This window comes from Rhinoderma darwinii, chromosome 5 (genome assembly GCF_050947455.1).
Source record: "Rhinoderma darwinii isolate aRhiDar2 chromosome 5, aRhiDar2.hap1, whole genome shotgun sequence".
Taxonomy (NCBI): domain Eukaryota; kingdom Metazoa; phylum Chordata; class Amphibia; order Anura; family Rhinodermatidae; genus Rhinoderma; species Rhinoderma darwinii.
In genome coordinates, this window is record NC_134691.1 from 208,160,582 (window position 1) to 208,183,569 (window position 22,988).

Genomic DNA, 22,988 nt, shown 5'->3' on the forward strand with positions numbered 1-22,988 from the left:
AAAACAATTAAAAACCTCGTTTATAGCTTTAAGTTCTGATTTATTTATTTTTATTTATATCTCTTACAGTACATATAAATAAAAAAACAAAAACAATCTCTCGACATCTATGCATCCTAAGAGACCAACTTCCCCAAACTGCCGTTGGAAGAGAGAAGAAAAAAAAGCCAAATAAACATTAGCGTGCCTAAAATTTCTCCAACAATTTTAACCAGCCCAGTGAAATCTCCCTGCCTTCTGTTGTTACAGACATTTTTCTTCATTATTATGCTTAATATCTCCTCATGCAAAGGTAGCAATTAGCTAGGTAATGTCCCTACGGAACAACCTCCCTATATAATGGAAAGGCAACTCCAAAATATACATATACACACAAAAAAACTGAGTATAATGCCAAATATATGTGAAAAAAATATCAGATCTTTATTAAATACATATAAAAACATACATGTTTGATACCCCTTGAGGATGCGGACATCGCGAAACGCGCGTCGGGGTTCCACACACAGGTATCCAGGCCACCAGGACGACTATCATGGGTAAGACTATCACCAATTTCAGGGGCTATCTGCTTTAGAAAAGATACACTTTGGACATCTTTTTCTCAACTTAATAGCTCATAACCAAACTACTTACTTTATATAAGATAGCATATTGCCCTAGTCACATGCCCCTAATATAGGGACTGTAATACACACCATATACTTGGTTTTGCTTTTTACCTGTGTCTGCATTATATAGAGTCTCTCCCTTTATGTACCTTTTTAACATGTATGTTTTTATATGTATTTAATAAAGATCTGATAATATTTTTTTCACATATATTTGGCATTATACTCTGTTTTTTTTGTGTATATTTTTCTTCATTATGCCTTCACTTGTGATTAACCCCTTAAGGATGTGGCCTATTTTTTTGTTCAATATATTTTTATTGAGAAAAGTTTTATAACATGTGGGCTTGACATGTAGCCCGGCATAGAATATATAACATAAGAGTATGCGGCACGCAGGCCTTAAAGGAGACATAAAAACATGTGGCAAGTACAATTGTAAACATGTTTGAAAGCTTCTTGAACCTGGCCCCATGTGGCTTTATTAGAGGTCTGTCTGCCTTCCATGTCATACCTGTTCAGGCATACCCGCATTATCTAACGGGGGCAGTTCTTTTGTTTTTGACAACTAATAAACAGTAACACAAATAAACCAACAAAATAAAATAAAATAACATAAAACAGGTGACCACCATGAGAGCTTAGTGAAGTAAATATATGCATTAGTAAGCTCCTCTTCTGCATATGAGAAAGTTACCCTTGCACAAAATAGGTCAGATCAGGTCGAGAGGGAGGGTATCATAATATGACTATAAACAGGACTCTTAGTAAAATCTACCCAATTCTTCCACGTATTTAGAAATTTCACATGTGTGCCACTCTCCCACCCCGCTAGTTCTTCCATTCTGAAGATTTGTCTAGTTTTTTCTAGCCATTGAGATATTGTAGGCGGAGACTTAGAGTTCCAGTTCATAGGGATGAGAAGTTTAGCTGCTGTCAGCAAGTGGGTTGCTAGAGAATGCTTAGATGGTCTAAACGAGCTGTTAGGTAGCCATAACAGCACCAATTCGGGGGTAAGGCATATGTTCGCCCCACATATTACATTAATAAGTCTCCCAACTTCAGCCCAAAATCTCTGCAGGACTGAACAGTGGTACCAAATATGTGAGATAGACCCCACCTCCACTCCACACCTCCAACATAATTCATCCGCATTAAGCCTCCATTTATTAAGTAACTGAGGGGTTCTATACCATCTCGTCAATGTCTTAAAAGAATTCTCTTGGGTCTTAACACAACGGGAAAAGCCCTGCGAGTTGGACAAGACCACGGAGACTTCCGAAGGGGTAAAGGTGACAGATAGCTCCTTTTCCCATGCTATCATGTACCCAGGTTTATCCGGAGCTGCTAACTGAAGAAGTTTAGTATATATTTTAGAGATGAGACCTTTAGGTAGATTGGGAAATATCAAATAATGTTCTAGCCAATTAATATCCCTTAGTGGTTGTGAAAACCTATCGCAAAATTCTCTACATACCTTATTGAAAGCAAATTCATGTATAAACGAGATGGGGGTGGGGACTAGTGGGGTTAGTATGTCCGCTAGATTCGGTAGGGCAGATACATTTTGTAACGTAGGGTATATTGAAATTCGCTGTAGATGGGACCAAGGAAAATGAATCGGAGTGACATCTGCTTTCAGGAAGGCAGGAAGGACCCCCAGCGGCATGAGAGGAGAGGGTCCTGTATCTGGCATCAATTTTGTGAAGAAGTGCTGCCCCACTTCCACCGTGCCCCTCAAAGTGTCACTCATCTGACCTGTCTTCATCAGAACTGAGGACCACAGGTGTATGATCCCCTCCTCCCCAAGAATGTGTCGTTCGATATGGGTATGTGGCCCCACCATCTGCTGTGGGTGAACTAGCGACAACCACCTAGCCAGATGGATGGCTCTGTAATATGTTTGAACATCTGGTAATCCGCATCCCCCCTGTTTTCTGCCAAGTCGCATTTGAGCATATGCCAGCCTAGGACGGGCAGCATTCCAAACAAACTTTGAGAACAAGCGGTGTATTTGAGTAAAAAAGGATCTCGGGAGCCATATAGGAACAGTCTGTAACACATATAGGATTTGCGGCATTATATAGCATTTGAGAATATTCTTTCTTCCCATCCAAGAGACATACGGGATTTTCAATCCCGCTAACCGCGAACTGATTTTCTTATATAGTGTTTTATAGTTATACTCAAACAACTTAGAAGGGTCTGAAGAGATGCGGACCCCCAGGTATGTTATGTCTGTTGAGTTCCATGTGAAGGGTGTGGACAGTTTAAGACGTTGGATTTTTGACTTTGGCGCCGTGATGTTTAGGGCCACTGATTTCCCTAAATTAATCTTAAAATTAGAAGCTTTTCCAAATTCCTCCAGAATCGCAAGGATTGCTGGAAAAGCCTGGAATGGGTTTGATATAAATAGAAGGAGGTCGTCTGCAAACGCTGCCGTTGAATGCGTTACGTCCCCAATCTTAAGGCCCTGCACTTCTCGGGACTGAATGAATTTCTGGATTAGGGGTTCTATGGTCAGTACAAATAGAGATGGGGACAACGGGCAGCCCTGTCGTGTTCCGTTATAAATATCAAAGGGTGATGAAAGGGCCCCATTTATTTTGATCCTAGCGGACGGCTGATGGTAAAGCGTGAGAATGGCTCTGACAAAGGTGGGGGGAAACCCAAATCTAGTGAGAGTTGCTATCATAAAGTCCCAAGCCACGCGGTCGAACGCCTTTTCTGCATCCGTACTTAGGAGGACTAGTGGGATCTTGTGTTTTTGTGCCCAGAAGATCGCGTTAATTACCCTGGTAGTGTTAAATCTCCCCTCTCTTTGTGGGACAAATCCAGTCTGTTCGGGATTAATTAATTTAGGAAGTAATAAATTTATGCGGTGTGCCAATAACTTCGCCCACCATTTTACATCTGTGTTCAGAAGGGAGATTGGCCTGTAGCTGCTACAAATCATAGGGTCCTTACCTTCTTTTGGGATAACTGTGATATGTGCATCAAGCATTCGTTTGGAGAGAGCCTCCCCCTCCAGCAAAGAATTGCTCAGCTTCACAAAATGTGGCAACAAGGTTGCAGCAAATGTTTTATAATAAAATATTGGGAATCCATCGGGTCCAGGACTCTTACCACTAGGTATAGAGGCCAGCACTTCTCTAACTTCTTGTTCTGAAAAAGGGGCTATCAACCTTTCCAAATCACCCTCCCCAATTTTAGGTAAGGAGATTGAATCAAGGAAAGAAGCAATAGTGGCAGCACGATCTCCTATATGTGATGTTGGCCCACCTGTCTCCAGGTTATAAAGAGAGGAGTAAAATTTGTGAAACTCAGCCGCAATCTCTTCAGTGGACTGGACTACCTCACCTTTTTCTGTTTTCAGTTTGGCAATATAGGATTTCTCGTTTTGTTTTTTAAGAAGTCCTGACATAATTTTTGACCCTTTATCTCCGTGAGCATAATATTTAAATTTACATCGCTGGAGAGCTTTGGCTGCTTTGACATTCAGGAGATCCCTGAGATCATTTTTCAGTTTCACGAGTTCAGATTGAGATTTCTGTATGGACGATTGTTTTCTAAGTGTTTCTAAAGCTGAAATTCTGTTCAACAGGGAGTTTACTGTGGCCTCTCTAGCTTTTTTAGTTCTAGAGCCTAGTGCAATAAACTCGCCTCTGATACAGGCTTTGTGAGCCTCCCATACGATCGATACAGGGGTCCCCGGAATGTCATTAAAGCGAAAATACTCCTGGAGTTTACTTTCTATTCTCAAGATATCCTCTGGCGAGCCCAGTAACGTTTCATTTAAAGACCAATTCAGAGTTTTCCTGGGAAGGGACGAAATGGATAAGGACATAGAGACTAGTGCGTGGTCGGATATCAGTATGGACCCTATGTCTAATGCAGTAACTTCACCTAAGTGCCTATCAGAGATATACATGCGGTCTAATCTGTGGTAGGTTCTATGTACTGTGGAGTAGTATGTGAAATCCTTCGTGTCAGGATGTGTTGCTCTCCAAGCATCGACTAGCGATAGGTCAGCCAATGCCCTCTTCATTGTCCTAAGTGCATTGGTGGGTACAGCCGAAGATTTAGAGGTAGTATCCAACCTATAATCCAGCACACAGTTGAAGTCCCCTCCCAGGACCAGGATTCCTTCTTTAAAAGTTTGTATTTTATTTAACGTGCTAGCTAACCACTTAGCTTGATTTCTATTAGGGGCATAAATATTTGCTAAAGTAATCATAGTATTCCCTATGGTACCTTTAATGAAAACATATCTAGCAGCTGGGTCGATTTGCTGGGCCAATAAGGTAAATGGAACTGATCTACTAATAGCAATGCTAACTCCCCGTGATGCTGAGGAGTGTGTGCTATGGAACCACTGTGAGAATGAGGTGTGAGTGAGAGAGGGAGTGTGTGTGTGTCGGAAATGGGTTTCTTGCAGAAACAGGATGTCTGAACGTGCTTTCTTGGTTATGGCAAATACTTGGCTGCGTTTTTGAGGGGTATTAAGCCCTCTTGCATTTAATGAGACAATATTAACTTCAGCCATATGTACTTACGTCTAGTGGAGGGACGAAAATGTATAAGAGCCCACCATGTGTCACCTTAACTCCAAACTTAACACAAGTTGTATGAATAAACAAAACATTACAAATGTTGTAATCTTTTCTACATAAGAACCATGTAGAAAGGTCTAGGATCAAACAGGTCCCTGATCCCATGGGAATGAGAATAGTTCTGGATACGATTAAGCATAAAACCGTATACAGATACACAATACAAAATGGGTTTAGCCATTTCAATATGAAAGAAGACAGGAACATAAAAAAGAACCAATAGAAATGAAAGAGACGCACTCTTTGTTAGTAGCTACACATATCAGATAGTACCATTTTTAGCAGAATTCTGAAAGGATACACAAGAGGCTTGTTGTAAGCCACCAATTACACCACAACGATTCCTCTACTGCGAAAGGGAGAAGGTCCGCTCTTGGCTGATACCTCTACAAAGCCAATGTCCTGAATTCCAATTTCAGGTGGAGGTCCTCCTCGGGGACTTCACCTTGGTTTGTAGGTTCCACTTCTCTAGAGGTGGTAATTCCGGGAATGCCACAGGTAAATGAACCGGCAGCCACGATGGTATGTCCAGCGGGGTGACCCGAAGCACAGTCCAGATTTTGTGTAGATCGTCCGGTTGCTTTATCACTATGGGTTTACCATTGTCCATCACAGAAAGTCCAAAGGGATACAACCATCTGTAGGGAATGCGACGATCTCTCAAAATATCAGTAAGCGGTTTCAGTATTCGCCTTTTGTTTAGAGTGCTTGCCGCTACGTCTTGAAAGAACAGAATTTTGGAGTTGTCGTAGTAGATTCCTTGAGAGTCCCTGGCCCTCTGTAAAAGAGCAGCTGTGTCGACAAAACTCAAGAGCCCGCAAACCACATCTCTCGGAGGCTCTCCCGGGGCAGGCTTGGGCCTAAGAGCTCTGTGTATACGCTCGATAATCACTTGGGAGGCTCGATCCGCCCCCAGTAGATCTGCGAAAATTGAAGCGGCTGCTGCTCTCAAAGCCTCCGGAGCTACACTTTCCGGCATACCCCTTAGCCTAATATTCTTCCTCCTGTTGCGATTCTCCTGATCTTCAAGCTGAAGAAATGCAGAATTTAGATGTTCCTGTTGGGAGATAACCGTCTGTTGTGTCACTGCACTGTGGGACAATAAAGCAGTATGAGCATTTTCCAGTTCCTCCACTCTGTGGCCGATGTGTTTTACGTCTGTTTTGATATCAGAGAGTTCTTTCAGCACTGGAGATAAGGCTTGAGCTAAACATTTTTTGAGAAAAGCTCTAGAAATATGGCATGCATCCGATTCATCACATGCAGTAGGCTGAGCTGTAGTACTCTCTCTATCCGAATCCCCATCCTGTGACATTTCAGTGTCCTCCTCTTGTGTGGATAGGTGACTCCCAGTTAAAGAGGAAGCAGCGTGCTTTTTGTTAAAGAAACGATCAACTTCATGTTGATTTTTATGCTTTTTAGGCGTGTGGTGAGCAACATCTTTGAGCTTTTCTTTGCCAGTTTTCACCATCTTGTGTTAGTTTTGTGGTACTAAAGAAAAAATAGAGTGCGTGTCTCTTCAATGGTAGTTACATGTAGCTCATTAAGAACAGCGCTTACAGCTTCCTAACTGCCTCCCTAGCAATGGTGGAGGGAGGAGGAGGGGGTCGCCTAGCAAAAAAAAAATTTGTCGTGGGAGTCCAAGTGACTACACTGTATGTCAGATCAGTAATAAAGCTTGTTCACTAGGTAAATTCCCAGCGGAGAAAAAATTAGAGCAGTGCTCTCATAAGTAAGGTGATGATATGAAGTGAAGTAAAGCTTGGGGGTATAAGTGGCACTTTCTCTGAAGTCCTTGGGCGCTGGTCTGCAGGATTCAAGCCTGGGCCTAGTCTCCTCAGACCTCACAGTAAGGAACGGGCTGCCCCTGGGATTCAGGTCTGTAATCTTAATGCGGGTCTCTATAGCAGAACGGCACTTGTGTCTCCCAGGCAGCTGCAGCTGCTTAGTGTGCTTATTGTGTACCTGTTATTGCTCCTCTGGTCTCTTCGAACCTTCCCGCCGGCTGTCTCGCCCGAAATCTAGGTCCCGGATTGACACGAGGCAAGGCCTCAACCTGATCCTCTCCCTGAAGTCGCAACCAGACCACCGAAGATGGATCCTCAAATGCCTGGACGGCGCTGCGGCGGTAGCGAGGGAGTGTCAGCTCATTCAGAGCAGTATGTATCTGCAGCTCCTCCACTTCTATTCTCACCGCTCCTTCCCGCCGATCGTCTCGCTGGAAATCGAGGTCCCGGTCGACCGCGAGGCTAGGCCTCACTAGCTTGTTCCTCCGATATTTCGGCGGAATCGCCCAAAAAACCACTCCACCAGTGCCCAGTCGTCTCCGCAGCAGCAGGGAGAGGGGAAGAGGTAGTTTCGAGCACTTTCGTTCAGCAGATGGAGCAAATTAGGTCCTCTGTTGGCGGAGCTCACCAGAGTTGCGACCGTTCACTGCAGCGCCCAAGCCGGATGTGGCCTATTTTGAACTTCATTACAAAGCCTAATTTTTAAAATCTGACACATGTCACTTTATGTGGTAATAATGTTGGAATGCTTTTACCTATCCAAGCGATTCTGATACTTTCATTTAGTGGCAAATTTTGGTAGGTATGTTTTCTATTTATTTATTTTTTTTAAATTGAAAAACGAAATTAAATTATAGAAAATTTGTTCATATTTGCATTTTTCTTGCAGTATCGTTGTTGTAAGAATGTATTACTCAGTGATAGCAGGTGTTATTTTCTATCTTTTTCATTGAAAAAAAAAAGACACCAGGCGCTACATTGTGGGGAACCACTAATAAAGCGTGGAATAAATTAGGTGGCACAATTTTGTGAGAAGGTTTTTTTACGGAGTAACTTTTCTGCCGTTGCTTGAGTCCAAGCAATCAGGAGGTTCCTTTGGATCATCTCTTGGCACTAATAGCATACCTCCCAACTTTCAAGAATTCTAAAAAAGTATTTATCATTTTTTTGCTGCCTGAAGCTGCCAAAAAGGGTGCTTGCTGCATACAAAGTTAGGCAGCTACTATTAAAGGGGTTGTCCACCTTTTTTTTTTAACATGTTTTTATTAAACATTTTGTGTGAAAATGTTTACAAAATAAAGCATTTTAACAATCAAATGCATTATATCTATATTGCATTTCCAAAGAAAGGCACTGAAACTATCTGTTGCAGAGATATTCTATCAACTAAACAAAAAGTCAGCGCACATGATCCTTTGAAGTGGAAAGATCTTGAGGATGTTAGTGTCCATTAAAGATAGAGACCATAATTGCCCCTGCTGCATTATAGGCTAAAACAAGTTCAGTAAACAGTTATCCCGAAATTGAGCAAAGTTTCACCATTCCTAGGAGGAAGGCTATATAGCAAAAAGTACATGAAAATAATGCGTAAAAGAAAGAAACATAGGGAGGAAGTGTAAAGATAGAAAGGGTGAAGCCAGTGGATTCCGGCGTGCCCCAGGTTTGACCCCATGCACACGGCAGTGCCTGTAATCACACCGACGGCCGTCCGCATTTTCGGGCCTTGCTCCCATACAAAGTATGGGGAGCATGGCCCGTAAAATGCAAAAGTACGGACATGTTCCATCATTTTCGGAACATTTCTAAGGCATGGACACCCATCAGTAGCGATACGGAAAAGTGTTTGCGGCCAATAGAACTGAATGGGTCCACAATTGCGGACCGTATTGCGGACAATTTTTACAGTCGTGTGCATGGGGCCTTAGACTCTGTTTCTACCTCCAGCAGCATCTCACGATCATGTCTGTCAGTGTCAGCTCTTACATTCTTCTCACTGTCTCCTCTGTGTGTTGTGTGTTTTTTTTAAATTTAACTTTATTAACATGACAACATCACCTAGAGACAGGCAGTTACATTATAAATCATCTATAGACAGTTAATACAGGCAGTGAATCTATTGTTTATCATTATTCCATCATTAGTCCGATTCACATAGCCCATGTTGTCCCAACACATTGTGTGTGTGTGTGTGTGTGTGTGTGTGTGTGTGTATCATGACTGACTCCATGTCTAGTCATATTCAATGTGTGTGTGTGTGTGTGTGTGTGTGTGGCATGACTGACTCCATGTCTATTCATATTCAGTGTGTGTGTGTGTGTGTGTGTGTGTGTGTGTGGCATGACTGACTTCATGTCTAGTCATATTCAGTGTGTGTGTGTGTGTATGTGAGACATGACTGACTCCATGTCTAGTCATATTCAGTGTGTCTGTGTGTGTGAGTGTGTGTGTGTGTGTGTGTGTGTGTGTGGCATGACTGACTTCATGTCTAGTCATATTCAGTGTGTGTGTGTGTGTGTGTGTGTGTGTGTCATGACTGAGTCCATATCTAGTCATATTCAGCGCGCGTCTGTTTGTGTGTGTGTGTGTGTGTGTGTGTGTCATGACTGACTCCATGTCTAGTCATATTCAGTGTGTGTGTGTGTGTGGCATGTCTAGTCATATTCAGTGTGTGTGTGTGTGTGTGTGTGTGTGTGTGTGTGTGCGCGTGTGTGTTTGTGTGTGTGTGTGTGTGTGTGTTGCTTGACTGACTTCATGTCTAGTCATATTCAGTTAGTCTGTGGATGCATTACACAGGACTGATCCATGGGCTGTACCATTCCACTGTGACAGGGGCCTCATGCACTATAACAAAGGTATGTGAGCAGAATTTCTGATACTTGTATATTAGGAAACTATACAAATACTTGCAAATAAGTAAAAAAATAAATAAAAACTGGACAACCCCTTCAAGTTAAATACAAGACCAATGCAGTTCTAAGATCCACTAGTGGGTGCAGCAGGCACCTTTTAAGAGGTGACAACACCTTTTATAGATTACATCACCTTTATAGGATTGTCAATCAACTGATGGTTGCACGTCCAGCTTCTGAAACCCCAGGCAAATTTTCCCACAAACAAGTACAAATATTATTATACCCCCATGTCCACATACTAACTGAAGATAGACACTCGCACATTGTGAAAATGCCATACAAAAATGTACAATCATGGGCAACCTATTTTTTTTTTTTTGTATAAAAATGCATACAAAGTCATGTTTGTGGCTAAAATTCTGCTCAAAGTGCAGCAATATTGATGAATGCTGGAATAGCTGCTTATTTTCAATTCTCTCCTAAAATAAAGTTAATAAAAGTGAATAAATATTATAAGCATCTAAAAATGGTACAATTACAAAATACAACTCGTCCCGCAAAAAACAAGCCCTTATACGGCTATGTCGACGGAATAAAAAAAAAGTTACGACTCTTGGAATGCGACCGTCAAAAAACAAAAAATAATCCTTGGTCATTAACGTGCAAAATGGCCCGGTCATTAAGGGGTTAAGCACTCCGTGGTCCCACTCTGTGAGTTTGTGTAGTATACCGCTTCGTGGCTGAGGTGTCATTACTCCTAGAAGAGTCCACTTCACAATAATAGCACTAATAGTTGACCAGGGCAGATCTAGCGGATCAGACATTTAACAAACTGAGTTGTGGCAAAGAAGGCATCCTATGACAGTGACACGTTTAAAAGTTACTGAGCTCAGTGCAACCCATACTACTACCAATACAGTATGTATAATTTTTTTTCCATCAAATGCCATATTAGAGAGTTATTTTATACTCACAGAGGCACCACATTGTGGCACATGAAGTGCCAGCCGGTCAATATCTTCAGACCAGTGCACTCTGTGTTAATTTGTGGGACCTATAGGGGAACAAAAGAGGGTACTAAACTGTGTGAGGCATTATGGATGGGGAGTTTGTGTAGAAGTGGGGAATAGGTGTGCTGGAAAAGCAAAGGGCCAAAAGATGTTTGTCTGTCAAATTCTGCAAAAACAAATTGTGTCTGGGAGAAGTTGTCATGGTGGCCTTGCCAGATCAAGAAGAAAAGACTTAGTGAACGATTATAAACAGAGATGTCACCTGTGAGTCACTGGATGTAACTGTACTGTAATCACTTATACGGTGTGCAGAGCGCCTGTGTAAAACTGGTATCTACCACTATATGGTCACTGTATGGGGGTAATAATGGTCTTTGTATAGTGTGTTTTATTCAGTTATAGTATAGTGGTATTATTCAGTCACTATGTAGTGGTAATATGTGGTCGTGATGTGGCGTTTTTATTTGGCCCTTATGTAGTGATATTATTGGTAATGTTAGTCTAGGTCTAGTGGGTTTTGTTCAGTAACAGTATGATGATAATATGTATGGTGAAAATATTTGCTCCTTGTATGGTTGTATTATTTGGTAACGGAATGACTGTATTGTTTTAGGATATATTATCATACAATTAATGATTGGAAAGCCTCACAGTGCTGATTTTCATTATAAAGTACATCCAGGGACAGTGTACTGCTAAGGGTGCCGTATCTAAACCTGTCATCTGTTATAAATGTTATTTCATTTTTTTGGTGGGAGGGTGGGTGTACGGGAGCAAAACATATCTCCCGGGAGAACAAAATGATCGGGCATGTTGAAATCCAACATGCCTGATCCTTCTATCTCGCAACATCTACCATCGGGGGAAAGTCGAGACATCCCCATACAAAAACTGCAAAGGTACCCACAAAGACTCTTTTGCGAGGGCTTACAAGCTACAAGAAAGGGAGACAGAAGGTGAGAGTATAATCTGTTCATTAAACAGTGTGATGGCAGCAGGGATATTGTAGGCTGCAGGTTTTGAGGTTGCTTTTAAAGGTTTTGATGGTGGGAGCGAGTCTAATATGCTGGAGTAGCAAGTTCCAGAGTACAGGGATACACGGGAGAAATCTTGGAGACGATGATGTGAGGAGCAGACAGGAGGAGAGCGAAGAAGGAGGTCTTGTGAGGACCGGAGATTATATGTGGATAGGTATCCAGAAATTAGGTCAGATGTATGGAAGGGACAGGTTGGAAACCTCTGCCACCATATGTGGGCATAGTTTAGTCCGAATATGGCCGCAGCAACTGGGAACGTACCCTTACAGACGTGTTAACTTTCATTGCAATCCCGCCTCTGATGATAATGAGAAGACTGCTAAGAAGTGATCTCTACGGAGCAAGAAATCTCAGTCTATTTTGAGGCTCAGTAGCCAGTGTGAAAACTGCAGGATTTCAGCAATATTTTAAAATATATATAACAATATGGAAAATTATAAGTTATAAAAAAAACTCACAAACATGTTTTAAAAATATGTTTACCATAAAAACTTGATTTACACAATACAGTAGTCATTTTCTGATGGTACACTCCCTTCAAAGTAGGGGTATGTTCACACGGCTTATTTACGGACGTAATTCGGGCGTTTTACGCCTCGATTTATGTCTGAAAATGCGCCTCGATAGCGTTGGCAGATATCTGCCCATTGAAAGCAATGGGCTGACGTTTGTCTGTTCACACGAGGCGTATATTTACGCGTCGCTGTCAAAAGACGGCACGTCAATACACGCCCGCGCCAAAGAAGTGTCATGTCACTTCTTCAGATGTAAATGGAGCCGTTTTCCATGGACTCCATGGAAAACCAGCTTCAGTTACGTCCATAATGGACACGGCGTTCAAGCGCCTGCACATGCCGTTACGGCTGAAATGACGGTGCTGTTTTCTCCTGGAAACAGCCCCGTAATTTCAGCCGTTACGGACGCTGCCATGTGAACATACCCTAGGAGTTATTTTTTCTAGTGGCGTTCCACTCTAGCTAAAAGAGGTCTCAAGTATAAAGGGGCATAATAGGAAATAATGTAAAAAGGGGTCATCCTGATAGAATAACTGTTTAAATTAATTTAATGCTATATATTATTATGAACGAATCAGTGGTCAAGCATACTTAATGGATTTTCCTGTTTTATCTAAGTAATACATATACACACACACAAGACATGTGCAGTACATACTGTACATCGAACACACACATCAGACAAGCACAGTGCATACATCAGACAAGTGCAGCACATAACTCATACATGCACCTCATACAAGCACAGCACATATATCGTACACACACATCACACAATCACAGCACATACATCGAACACATGCACCAGACAAGCACAGTGCATACATCAGACAAGTACAGCACATAACTCATACATACACCTCATACAAGCACAGCACATATATCGTACACACACATCACACAATCACAGCACATACATCGAACACATGCACCAGACAAGCACAGCGCATACATCAGACAAGTACAGCACATAACTCATACATACACCTCATACAAGCACAGCACATATATCGTACACACACATCACACAATCACAGCACATACATCGAACACATGCACCAGACAAGCACAGCGCATACATCAGACAAGTACAGCACATAACTCATACATACACCTCATACAAGCACAGCACATATATCGTACACACACATCACACAATCACAGCACATACATCGAACACATGCACCAGACAAGCACAGCGCATACATTAGACAAGTGCAGCACATAACTCATACATACACCTCATACAAGCACAGCACATACATCGTACACACACATCACACAATCACAGCACATACATCGAACACATGCACCAGACAAGTACAGCACATAACTCATACATACACCTCATACAAGCACAGCACATACATCGTACACATACATCACACAATCGCAGCACATACATCAGACAAGTGCAGCACATAACTCATACATAAACCTCATACAAGCACAGCACATATATCGTACACATACATTACACAATCACAGCACATACATCGAACACATGCATCAGACAAACACAGCGCATACATCAGACAAGTGCAACACGTAACTTATACATACACCTCATAGAAGCACAGCACATACATCGTACACACACATCACACAATCGCAGCATATACATCGAACACATGAATCGGACACATGCATCAGACAAGCACAGCGCATACTTTTGATAAGTGCAGCACATACAGTACATCCTACACACACATCAGACAAGTGCAGCACATACATCGAACACACACATTAGACAAGTGCCACACACACACATTTGTGCACACACATCAGACAAGCGCAGCACACACATTCGTACACACATGTCAAACCGGTGCAGCACATACATTGAACACACGCATCAGACAAGCACAGCACTTACTTAAGACAAGCATAGCACGTACATCATACACACACAAATCAGACAAATGCAGCACATACTAGTCCTTTTCAATGAATTAGAATACCATCAAAAAGTTTATTTATTACAGTAATTCAATTCAAAAAGTGTCTTTCATATATTATATAGATTCATTTCACACAGAGTGATCTATCTCCAGCATTTTTTTTCTTTTAAAGTTGAGGATTATGGTTAACAGTTAATGAAAACCCAAAATGTAGTGTCTCAGAAAATCAGAATATTATATAAGCCCAATGTCAAAAATGATTTGGGCTGTGTTCATACGGTGTAGTCAAAATCTTTTTTTTTGCCATGACAAAGGCAGGCCATACATCAGACAAGCGTAGCACATACTTCGTACACAAGCACAGCACATATATAAGACAAGCGCAACGCACACATTCGTACACGTATCAGACAAATGCAGCACACGCATCCATACACACACATCAGAGAAGCGTAGCACGCACATTCATACGCACGCATCAGGTACGCCCCCTTCAAAACAAAGCTGGTTAGGGCACTGTTACCTTCCTTAGGGCCTTGCCACAATCTATTACTTGCAACAATAATGTCGTTAGCAAGCCCCTCTACCCTCTTGGCCCCTGTGCATCTGCACAGGCTATATGTCCACCTCGATGGTACCATATACAAGTCTATTACTTTATGTCTATGACGAGTCACATGTAAGCATTATTCTTCTAAGCTAAAGGAAAGGGCAATCCTTCAGCCATGGTTCCCTGGAGGTTTTCTCCATAGGAGTTTTGTTTTCTTTCCTGAGAGTTGTGCAATGACTCTTTTTTATAGCTTTTTCTTGAAAAAAGTTTGAAGTTATAAATGTTATAAATTTGGGGCATGAAATTAAGTATACACATGAATGGAAGTAACTTTTTGTTAAGGAAAATACTACATGAAGCATGGCATATTTAATAAATTATCACAGCTTTAAGTTTTGCAGTTGAGGAGTCAAATAATGGCGGCAAGTTACTGTGGACTAATTTTAACTAAAAGAGGATGTTAGGGTGAACAGGCTGAGCTTTGGAAGTGGTCAGCCTGAAGAATGTTGTAATGGTAATATCATCCAGGAGTGGGCACAGTGGTTAAGCACAGAAGTGAGAATCTACAGTAAGGTTATATTGGTGACCTTAAAGTGTACTGGCTCTGCTAGAAAGGTAAGCCAGAGCTGATCAGTTTTTGTGACTCTTAATGCCCTAGCACTTCTACTGATTCCTTCTGAGTTTGTTTTACACAGTCAAGTTACATTATTATGACCACCTCCTGCTTTTGAGGTCGGCAGAGCGTAGCCCATGAAGGAAGTGATGTTTTGTGGGCTGGCTTGGTGGGTATATAAGGTGTGTGATAGGCTGTCTGAACATCCATCACTCGTTGCCAGGGGTAAAAGGGGCGATTTATCAGAGTTGCAAAAAGGGCTGATTATTGGCTTTCGGACCAAGGGTGGCAGTATTTCTCAAACAGCGCAGTTTGTGATCTGTTCGCGGCTGCTGTGGTGAAAGTGTATCATGAGTGTGCAAATGGCACCATTGGGAATAACCAACGTGAAACGTCGGCTGCGAACGATGCGCTACAGTGGAGCAGCTCACTGTGAAAATCAACCAGTGGGCTACCAGACGTGTGTCTAAAACAACAGTTCACAAACCCTACTGTGTATGGGGCTCCGAAGCAGACAGATGGTCACTGCTCCTAAGCTAAGAAAGGTGCATCGGAAAAAAAGGCTTCAATTTGCACGGCAGTATAGGAATTGTTCCACCGATGATTGGCAAAGGGTTGCCTTCTCCGATGAGTCACGTTTTCTGCTTCATCAAATGGATGGACGTTGGCGTGTCAGGCGAGAAACATCAAAGAACAAACACCCTGCAACCATTGCTGGAAGAACACAAGCTGGTGGCGGTAGTATTATGGTCTGTGGAATATTTTCATGGCATTCTCTGGGGCGACTCATTAATGTGGAAGGCACTCTGAACCAATTTGGGTATGAATCCATCGTTGCAGATCACGTCCACCCATACATGCTGTTTGTCTTCCCTGGGGCAGATGGAATCTTCCAGCAAGGCAATGCAACATGTCACACGGCTAGAAATGTCGACAGTGGTTGGAAGAGCACGACCAAGACTTCCAGGTACTTCCCTGAGGCCCTAATTCGCCAAACTTGAACCCAATTGAGCATCTCTGGGACCACCTCGATCGTCTTGTTCGCTCTACTGTATGGATCCTCCTCCACGGACCCCCAGCAAATGTGAGATGCACTGCAGTCAGTATGGCTCCAGATACCTGAGACAACCTACCAGCACCTTATTGAGTAACCCCCAGCCCGTCTAGCTTATGTCCGTGCTGTACATGGCGGTTACGCTGGATAATAACTGGTGGTCATAATAATGTGACTCGACTGTGTAGTGCTGTGATTTAATAATGCTGTTTTAACACTCAAAAAAAATGTTTTCTGCATAAATTCCAAAGTTTGTGGGAGCAATTTATTTAACTGGCGTTTCATTTGCCAGTCTTAAAATAAGGAGAGTTGGAGTAAGACGTGACGCTACCTCTTTATAAATTTGTCGCATCTTCGTCTGTGTGTGCTCCACAGAGCTTTCTACTCCAGCTACGGGTTGGTGTAGATTTCCGCTAACATTTTCGACAGTTTCTAGTGTATATTATAGTAAATGTGTTGGGTGGTAGGCTGCCCCGCCCTTCTGCTAAGCTCTACCCACTTTCTAGATAAGAACTGTAAGTGGCGGAAAATGGACAAATGTCACAATTTTTCCCGCAAATTGTGCCACAAAGTTAATTAATTACCCCCATTTTTACTGTAATTTGGAGTGTTTTATGGTTGGGTCAGGGTCCATCCCATATCCATAAGTCATGGCTTTCAATCAATAAAAAAGTACTGGCTGGAACAATCTGTTAGTGTGTTGTGTAATTCATCAATTTCTTTTAGGGGTGGTTTGAATACTTTTGCAATATAATGACAAAATTCTAATGATATATAATGAAATTAATCAACATAGAATTTTGGACTAAAGATAATACGGTCTTCCAAGGCGAACAATTACTTTAAAGGCTATGTGAAGCATTGGGGGCATTTTTTGTTTTATAAAATACATATTTGTAGTTGACTTTAATTAAACCTTTTGTTTACTTTTCGCGATGCACCTTCTATGCATTCCCTCTAGGTAGCAACTGCCTTTATGTGCTAATAGCCGAATCCGTCAGTGAACCGCACTGATAGCTCGGCTGTTAGCGTTTACTGTGTCCCTCTGACGCCTTCTATAATCCTTTTATTATTGATCAACTTAGATATGATCAGTAATAGGGTTATAGAAGACATAAGAGGGACACAGTAAGCGCTGAAAGCCGAGCCGTCAGTGCAGGTCACTGATGGATGCGGCTGAAAGTGCCGAGATGTTTTTTTTTTTATCAATAAATATGTACATTTAGAAAAAAAATGCCCCTCCCCCAAGTTTACATAGACTTTAAGTAATTAAAAAACATATCACTACTAAAGGTGAACATTTACTTTTAGGGTATGTTCACACGATGAGAGGCATTTACGTGTGAAAAGACAGACTGTTAACAGCTGCCTCGTTTCACACGTAAATGCTCCTCCTCGTAATTTACGAGGCGTCTGTGACGCTCGTAAATCTTGAGCTGTGCTTCATTGAGTTCAATGAAGAACAGCTCAAATTACGTGGCAAAGAAGTGCCCTGCACTTCTTTGCCGAGGCAGTCAATTTACGCGTCGTCGTTTGACAGCTGTCAAACGACGACGCGTAAATGACAGGTCGTCTGCACAATATGTCGGCACACCCATTCAAATGAATGGGCAGATGTTTGCCGACGTATTGTAGCACTATTTTCAGGCATAAAACGAGGCATAATACGCCTCGTTTACGCCTGAAAATAGGTCGTGTGAACCCAGCCTAAGTAGTTAAAAAACATATCACTACTTTAATACAATGGTAATATTGTAAAGTTTAACAAAATGTCCCATTGTTTATATATGCTGACAGTTTGTTTGTTTACAAACAGACATATAATGTATAAACTAAAATAATACCTTAGAGAATGATAAGATAGATAGATAGATAGATAGATAGATAGATAGATAGATAGATAGATAGATAGATAGATAGATAGATAGATAGATAGATAGATAGATAGATAGATAGATAGATAGATAGATAGATAGATAGAGGGATAGATAGTTTTGTATTTGACATAAGGACTACAAAATTTGGTGAGAAAATAAAAATTTGGTTGTATATAAACATGAATTTGATGTAATAACTTTGCTTGTATAGCAAACATATTGTACTATAACAATAACAAGTGGATAGTTGACAGCCAGAATACCTGGATTTGAGAATTGATTCTGGTCGCTTGGCCCTGGGAGAGAGTATACAGTGCGTTGTCTGGCTCAGACTGAAGGGTGGGTGAATATCCGCTTTCCTCATTCACTTTCAAGCCTGGGGAATCCTGCTACCACAAATCAATGAGTCATTTGTCAGTCATTACAATCATTACACTATTTATACACCACATATATATATATGTCAAATTTTGCTGGTAACTCACAAATTGATTACGCACAGCTTAAGATTATTTGATGGCTTCCTTCATAAAATCACATGACAAATGACATCATTAATACTGGCAGTGATCAAATTTACATTAAATATAATGTTATAAACATAATATATAACATTTCTGCCATAACAGAAAATCCACAAAAATTGTAATAATTTGTTTATAAATGACATAAGCAAACATCTGCATTGAATTGTATTACAATAGGTTCATAATAACTAGCCATATCCTTTGTTGATAATGTAGAGTAATAAATATGTTCATTCAAATACACTGGGCGGCGGATTTATATCAGACTATCAGAATATGGCTTTCAGCCAATGACAGTGGCGGATCCCCATAGGTCTGTTATGGGAGGCCGCCCGGGCCCGAGGCTCCCGGTGGGCCCATGGATGCCCAAAGACCACATCTTAGTTTTGTAACGTTTTTGCCGCGAATCTCGGCAAAAAACGCGACAAAACTGAAGGCCCCATCAGTTCCCTTGCCTGCCGTTCGGCTTTTTTCTTTAATGCAGGCGGCGCGATCACGTCATCGCGCCACTTGTGTCATTCCGCTGGATGCGGCCTGGTCAGAAGAGACCAGGCCTGCATCATCTGAAAAGAGGACATCGCTGGAACGAGGATAGGTAAGTCTGGCACTAACTACAGGAGGGTGGCGCATTTACATGGGGGCTGTGTGGCGATTTCTACAGGGGGCTGTGTGTGGCGCTATCTACAGGGGTCTGTGTATGGTGCTATCTACAGCGGGCTGTTTGCGATGCTATCTACAAGAGATCTATCTATCTGATATATATTGATACGTAGTATGGTTCTAGGCTGGGGCTACACGACGACTTTGGCCACGACACAGGTCCCATGGCCAAAAATCGCTTTGTCCAGTAGCATACATCACAAGAAAAATGACTGCGACTACATTCACTGTCATTACTTGCCATGTAGGCTACGGAACATAGTAATCTTTGGCCGTGTGACCTGTGTCGCGGCCAAAGTCGCCGTGTAGTCCCAGCCTAAAACTATACTATATATCAATATATATGAGATAGATAAATTGATATGAGATAGATAGATAGATGATAGATAGAAGATAGATAGAGATAGATGATAGATAGATGATAGATCGATAGATAGATAGATAGATAGATAGATAGATAGATAGATAGATAGATAGATCGATAGATAGATATGAAACAGATAGCTAGATATCAGATAGATACAAAAAAATATATTTATTGGAGAAAAAAAAAGGTGTGTTTTATTACTACTGTTCTCCCTCCCTGACAGAAGAGGGAGAAGTTACAGGAGGGTACCGAGGAGGGGGACACGAGGGGGGCCCCTTTTTTCAGCTATCTGGCCGGGCTCCTGATGGCAGTAAAAGTACAGGGTGGGCCATTTATATGGATACACCTAAATAAAATGGGAATGGTTGGTGATATTAACTTCCTGTTTGTGGCACATTAGTATATGGGAGGGGGGAAACTTTTCAAGCTGGATGTTGACCATGGCGGCCATTTTGCAGTCGGCCATTTTATATCCAACTTTAGTTTTTTCAATGGGAAGAGGGTCATGTGACACATCAAACTTATCGAGATTTTCACACGAAAAACAATGGTGTGCTTGGTTTTAACGTTACTTTATTCTTTCTTAAGTTATTTACAAGTTTCTGACCACTTATAAAATGTGTTCAAAGTGCTGCCCATTGTGTTGGATTGTCAATGCAACCCTCTTCTCCCACTCTTCACACACTGATAGCAACACCGCAGAAGAAATGCTAGCACAGGCTTCCAGTATCCGTAGTTTCAGTTGCTGCACATCTCGTATCTTCACAGCATAGACAATTGCCTTCAGATGAACCCAAAGATAAAAGTCAAAGGGGGTCAGATCGGGAGACCTAGGGGGTCATTCAACTGGCCCACGACGACCAATCCACTTTCCAGGAAACTGTTCATCTAGGAATGCTCGGACCTGACACCCATAATGTGGTGGTGCACCATCTTGCTGGAAGAACTCAGGGAACGTGCCAGCTTCAGCGCATAAAGAGGGAAACACATCATCATGTAGCAATTTCAGATATCCCATGGCCTTGAGGTTTCCATTGATGAAGAATGGCCCCACTATCTTTGTACCCCATATACCACACCATACCATCAATTTTTGTGTTCCAACAGTCTTGGAGAGATCTATCCAATGTGGGTTAGTGTCATACCAATAGCGGTGGTTTTGTTTGTTAACTTCACCATTCACATAAAAGTTTGCCTCATCACTGAACAAAATGTTCTGTGTAAACTGAGGGTGCTGTTCCAATTTTTGTTTTGCCCATTCTGCAAATTCAGTGCGCTGATCTGGGTCATCCACGTTGAGATGCTGCAGCAGCTGGAGTTTGTAAGGGTGCCATTTATGAGTAGCTAATATCCGCCGAAGGGATGTTCGACTGATGCCACTCTCCAGTGACATGCGGTGAGTGCTACGCTGTGGGCTCTTGCTGAATGAAGCTAGGACAGCCACTGATGTTTCTTCATTAGTGACAGTTTTCATGCGTCCACATTTTGGCAAATCCAACACTGAACCAGTTTCACGAAACTTGGCAAGCAGTTTGCAAACTGTAGCATGGGAGATGGGTGGTCTCGTAGGGTGTCTTGCATTGAAATCTGCTGCAATGACACGGGTACTGCGTTCACCAGACATCAACACAATTTCTATCCGCGCCTCACGTATTAACCTCTGCGACATGTCAATGGCTGTAAACAAAGAGAAGCTTGTAAATAACTCATGAACGAATAAAGTAACGTTAAAACCAAGCACACCATTGTTTTTCTTGTGAAATTCTCGATAAGTTTGATGTGTCACATGACCCTCTTCCCATTGAAAAAACTAAAGTTGGATACAAAATGGCCAACTTCAAAATGGCCGCCATGGTCAACACCCAGCTTGAAAAGTTTCCCCCCTCCCATATACTAATGTGCCACAAACAGGAAGTTAATATCACCAACCATTCCCATTTTATTTAGGTGTATCCATATAAATGGCCCACCCTGTAGTACTGCCCTGATGGCATCCGTATTCAGGGGGCTGTGTGTGGCGTTATCTGCAGGGGCTGTTTGTGACACTATCTACAGAGGGCTGTGTGTGGCGCTACCTACAGGGGTCTGTGTGTGGCAGGATCTACAGGAGGCACTGTGTGTGTGGTGCTTTACTTTACAGTATTTGACACAATTATTTTCAGGGGTGCAGTTTATGGTGCTACTATATTTAGGGGCGCAGTGTGTGGCACTATGAGAATTTTATCTTCGTTTATAGGTGTGGAAATGTTGGAAAATTGAGGAGCCGAAGACATCTGAGTGGCAAATTCTGCAGAAATTAGTTATGGCCGGGAGAAGTCGTCATGAGGACTGGACCGGATGGAGAAGAAAAGAGGAAAAAAACTATTAGAATCTGAAAAGTCGTCACCTGTGAGTCACTGGATTTATAGAGAATCTGTCATCTCTCCTGACATGATTATAATAGGAAATCCTTGTATTTCACAAAAAGACAAATGCGTTTTTACCATTCCACTTGTCAGGAGGATGTGTCCCTGCACAGTGTGATGCTGTCAGCGGTGGTTAGAGACTGTCAGTATGTAGGGACACAGCCCTTTGACAAGGAGAATCGTAACAACCATTTGTTAATACTTGCACAAAAAGGTAGTGTTAACAATCGTTACGACGCCGCAGAGCGGCGGTGTAGAAGGGAAGTTTGGGTAACAGCCCTGGGCCTATGGTCCACTTAATCCGCCACTGGCCAATTACAGTAATTCTAGAGGGGGTTCAATGTGTTGTGAAGGCAGGCAAATATGCATGAGTGCGTGTGGGGGGTGGGGAAAGGGGGGGGGGATGGATGTCAAAATGCATTCCAGGCTTCACAAAATTACCATAAATTCACAGACATTTTATAAAAATGGCAAGTGTCCATAGTATAAAAAAATGTCCATGATTTTTTCAAGCTATGGTGCTTATTGTGCAGGTTATTGTGATTGTAATTATTTTTTTTACAGTTCACAGTAAATGCGGCTAATGTGTTCATATTAGTATTCTGGCAA

The 22,988-nt window shown here is 42.0% G+C and overlaps 1 protein-coding gene across 4 annotated transcripts in view; it reads right to left on the reverse strand.

Moving 5' to 3' along the window:
- The window catches only part of CTNND2 (catenin delta 2), a 794,124-nt gene that overhangs the window by 77,578 nt on the left and 693,558 nt on the right, over positions 1–22,988 (reverse strand). For 2 of the 4 annotated variants that reach the window (XM_075826901.1, XM_075826899.1), the window contains exon 19: positions 18,684–18,809. The exons of 1 other annotated variant lie outside the window; for it this stretch is intronic. In XM_075826901.1, coding sequence (XP_075683016.1) covers positions 18,684–18,809 — 126 coding nt within the window. The remainder of the gene's footprint in view (positions 1–18,683; positions 18,810–22,988) is intronic. One more of the 4 variants, XM_075826900.1, reaches the window with a different exon arrangement.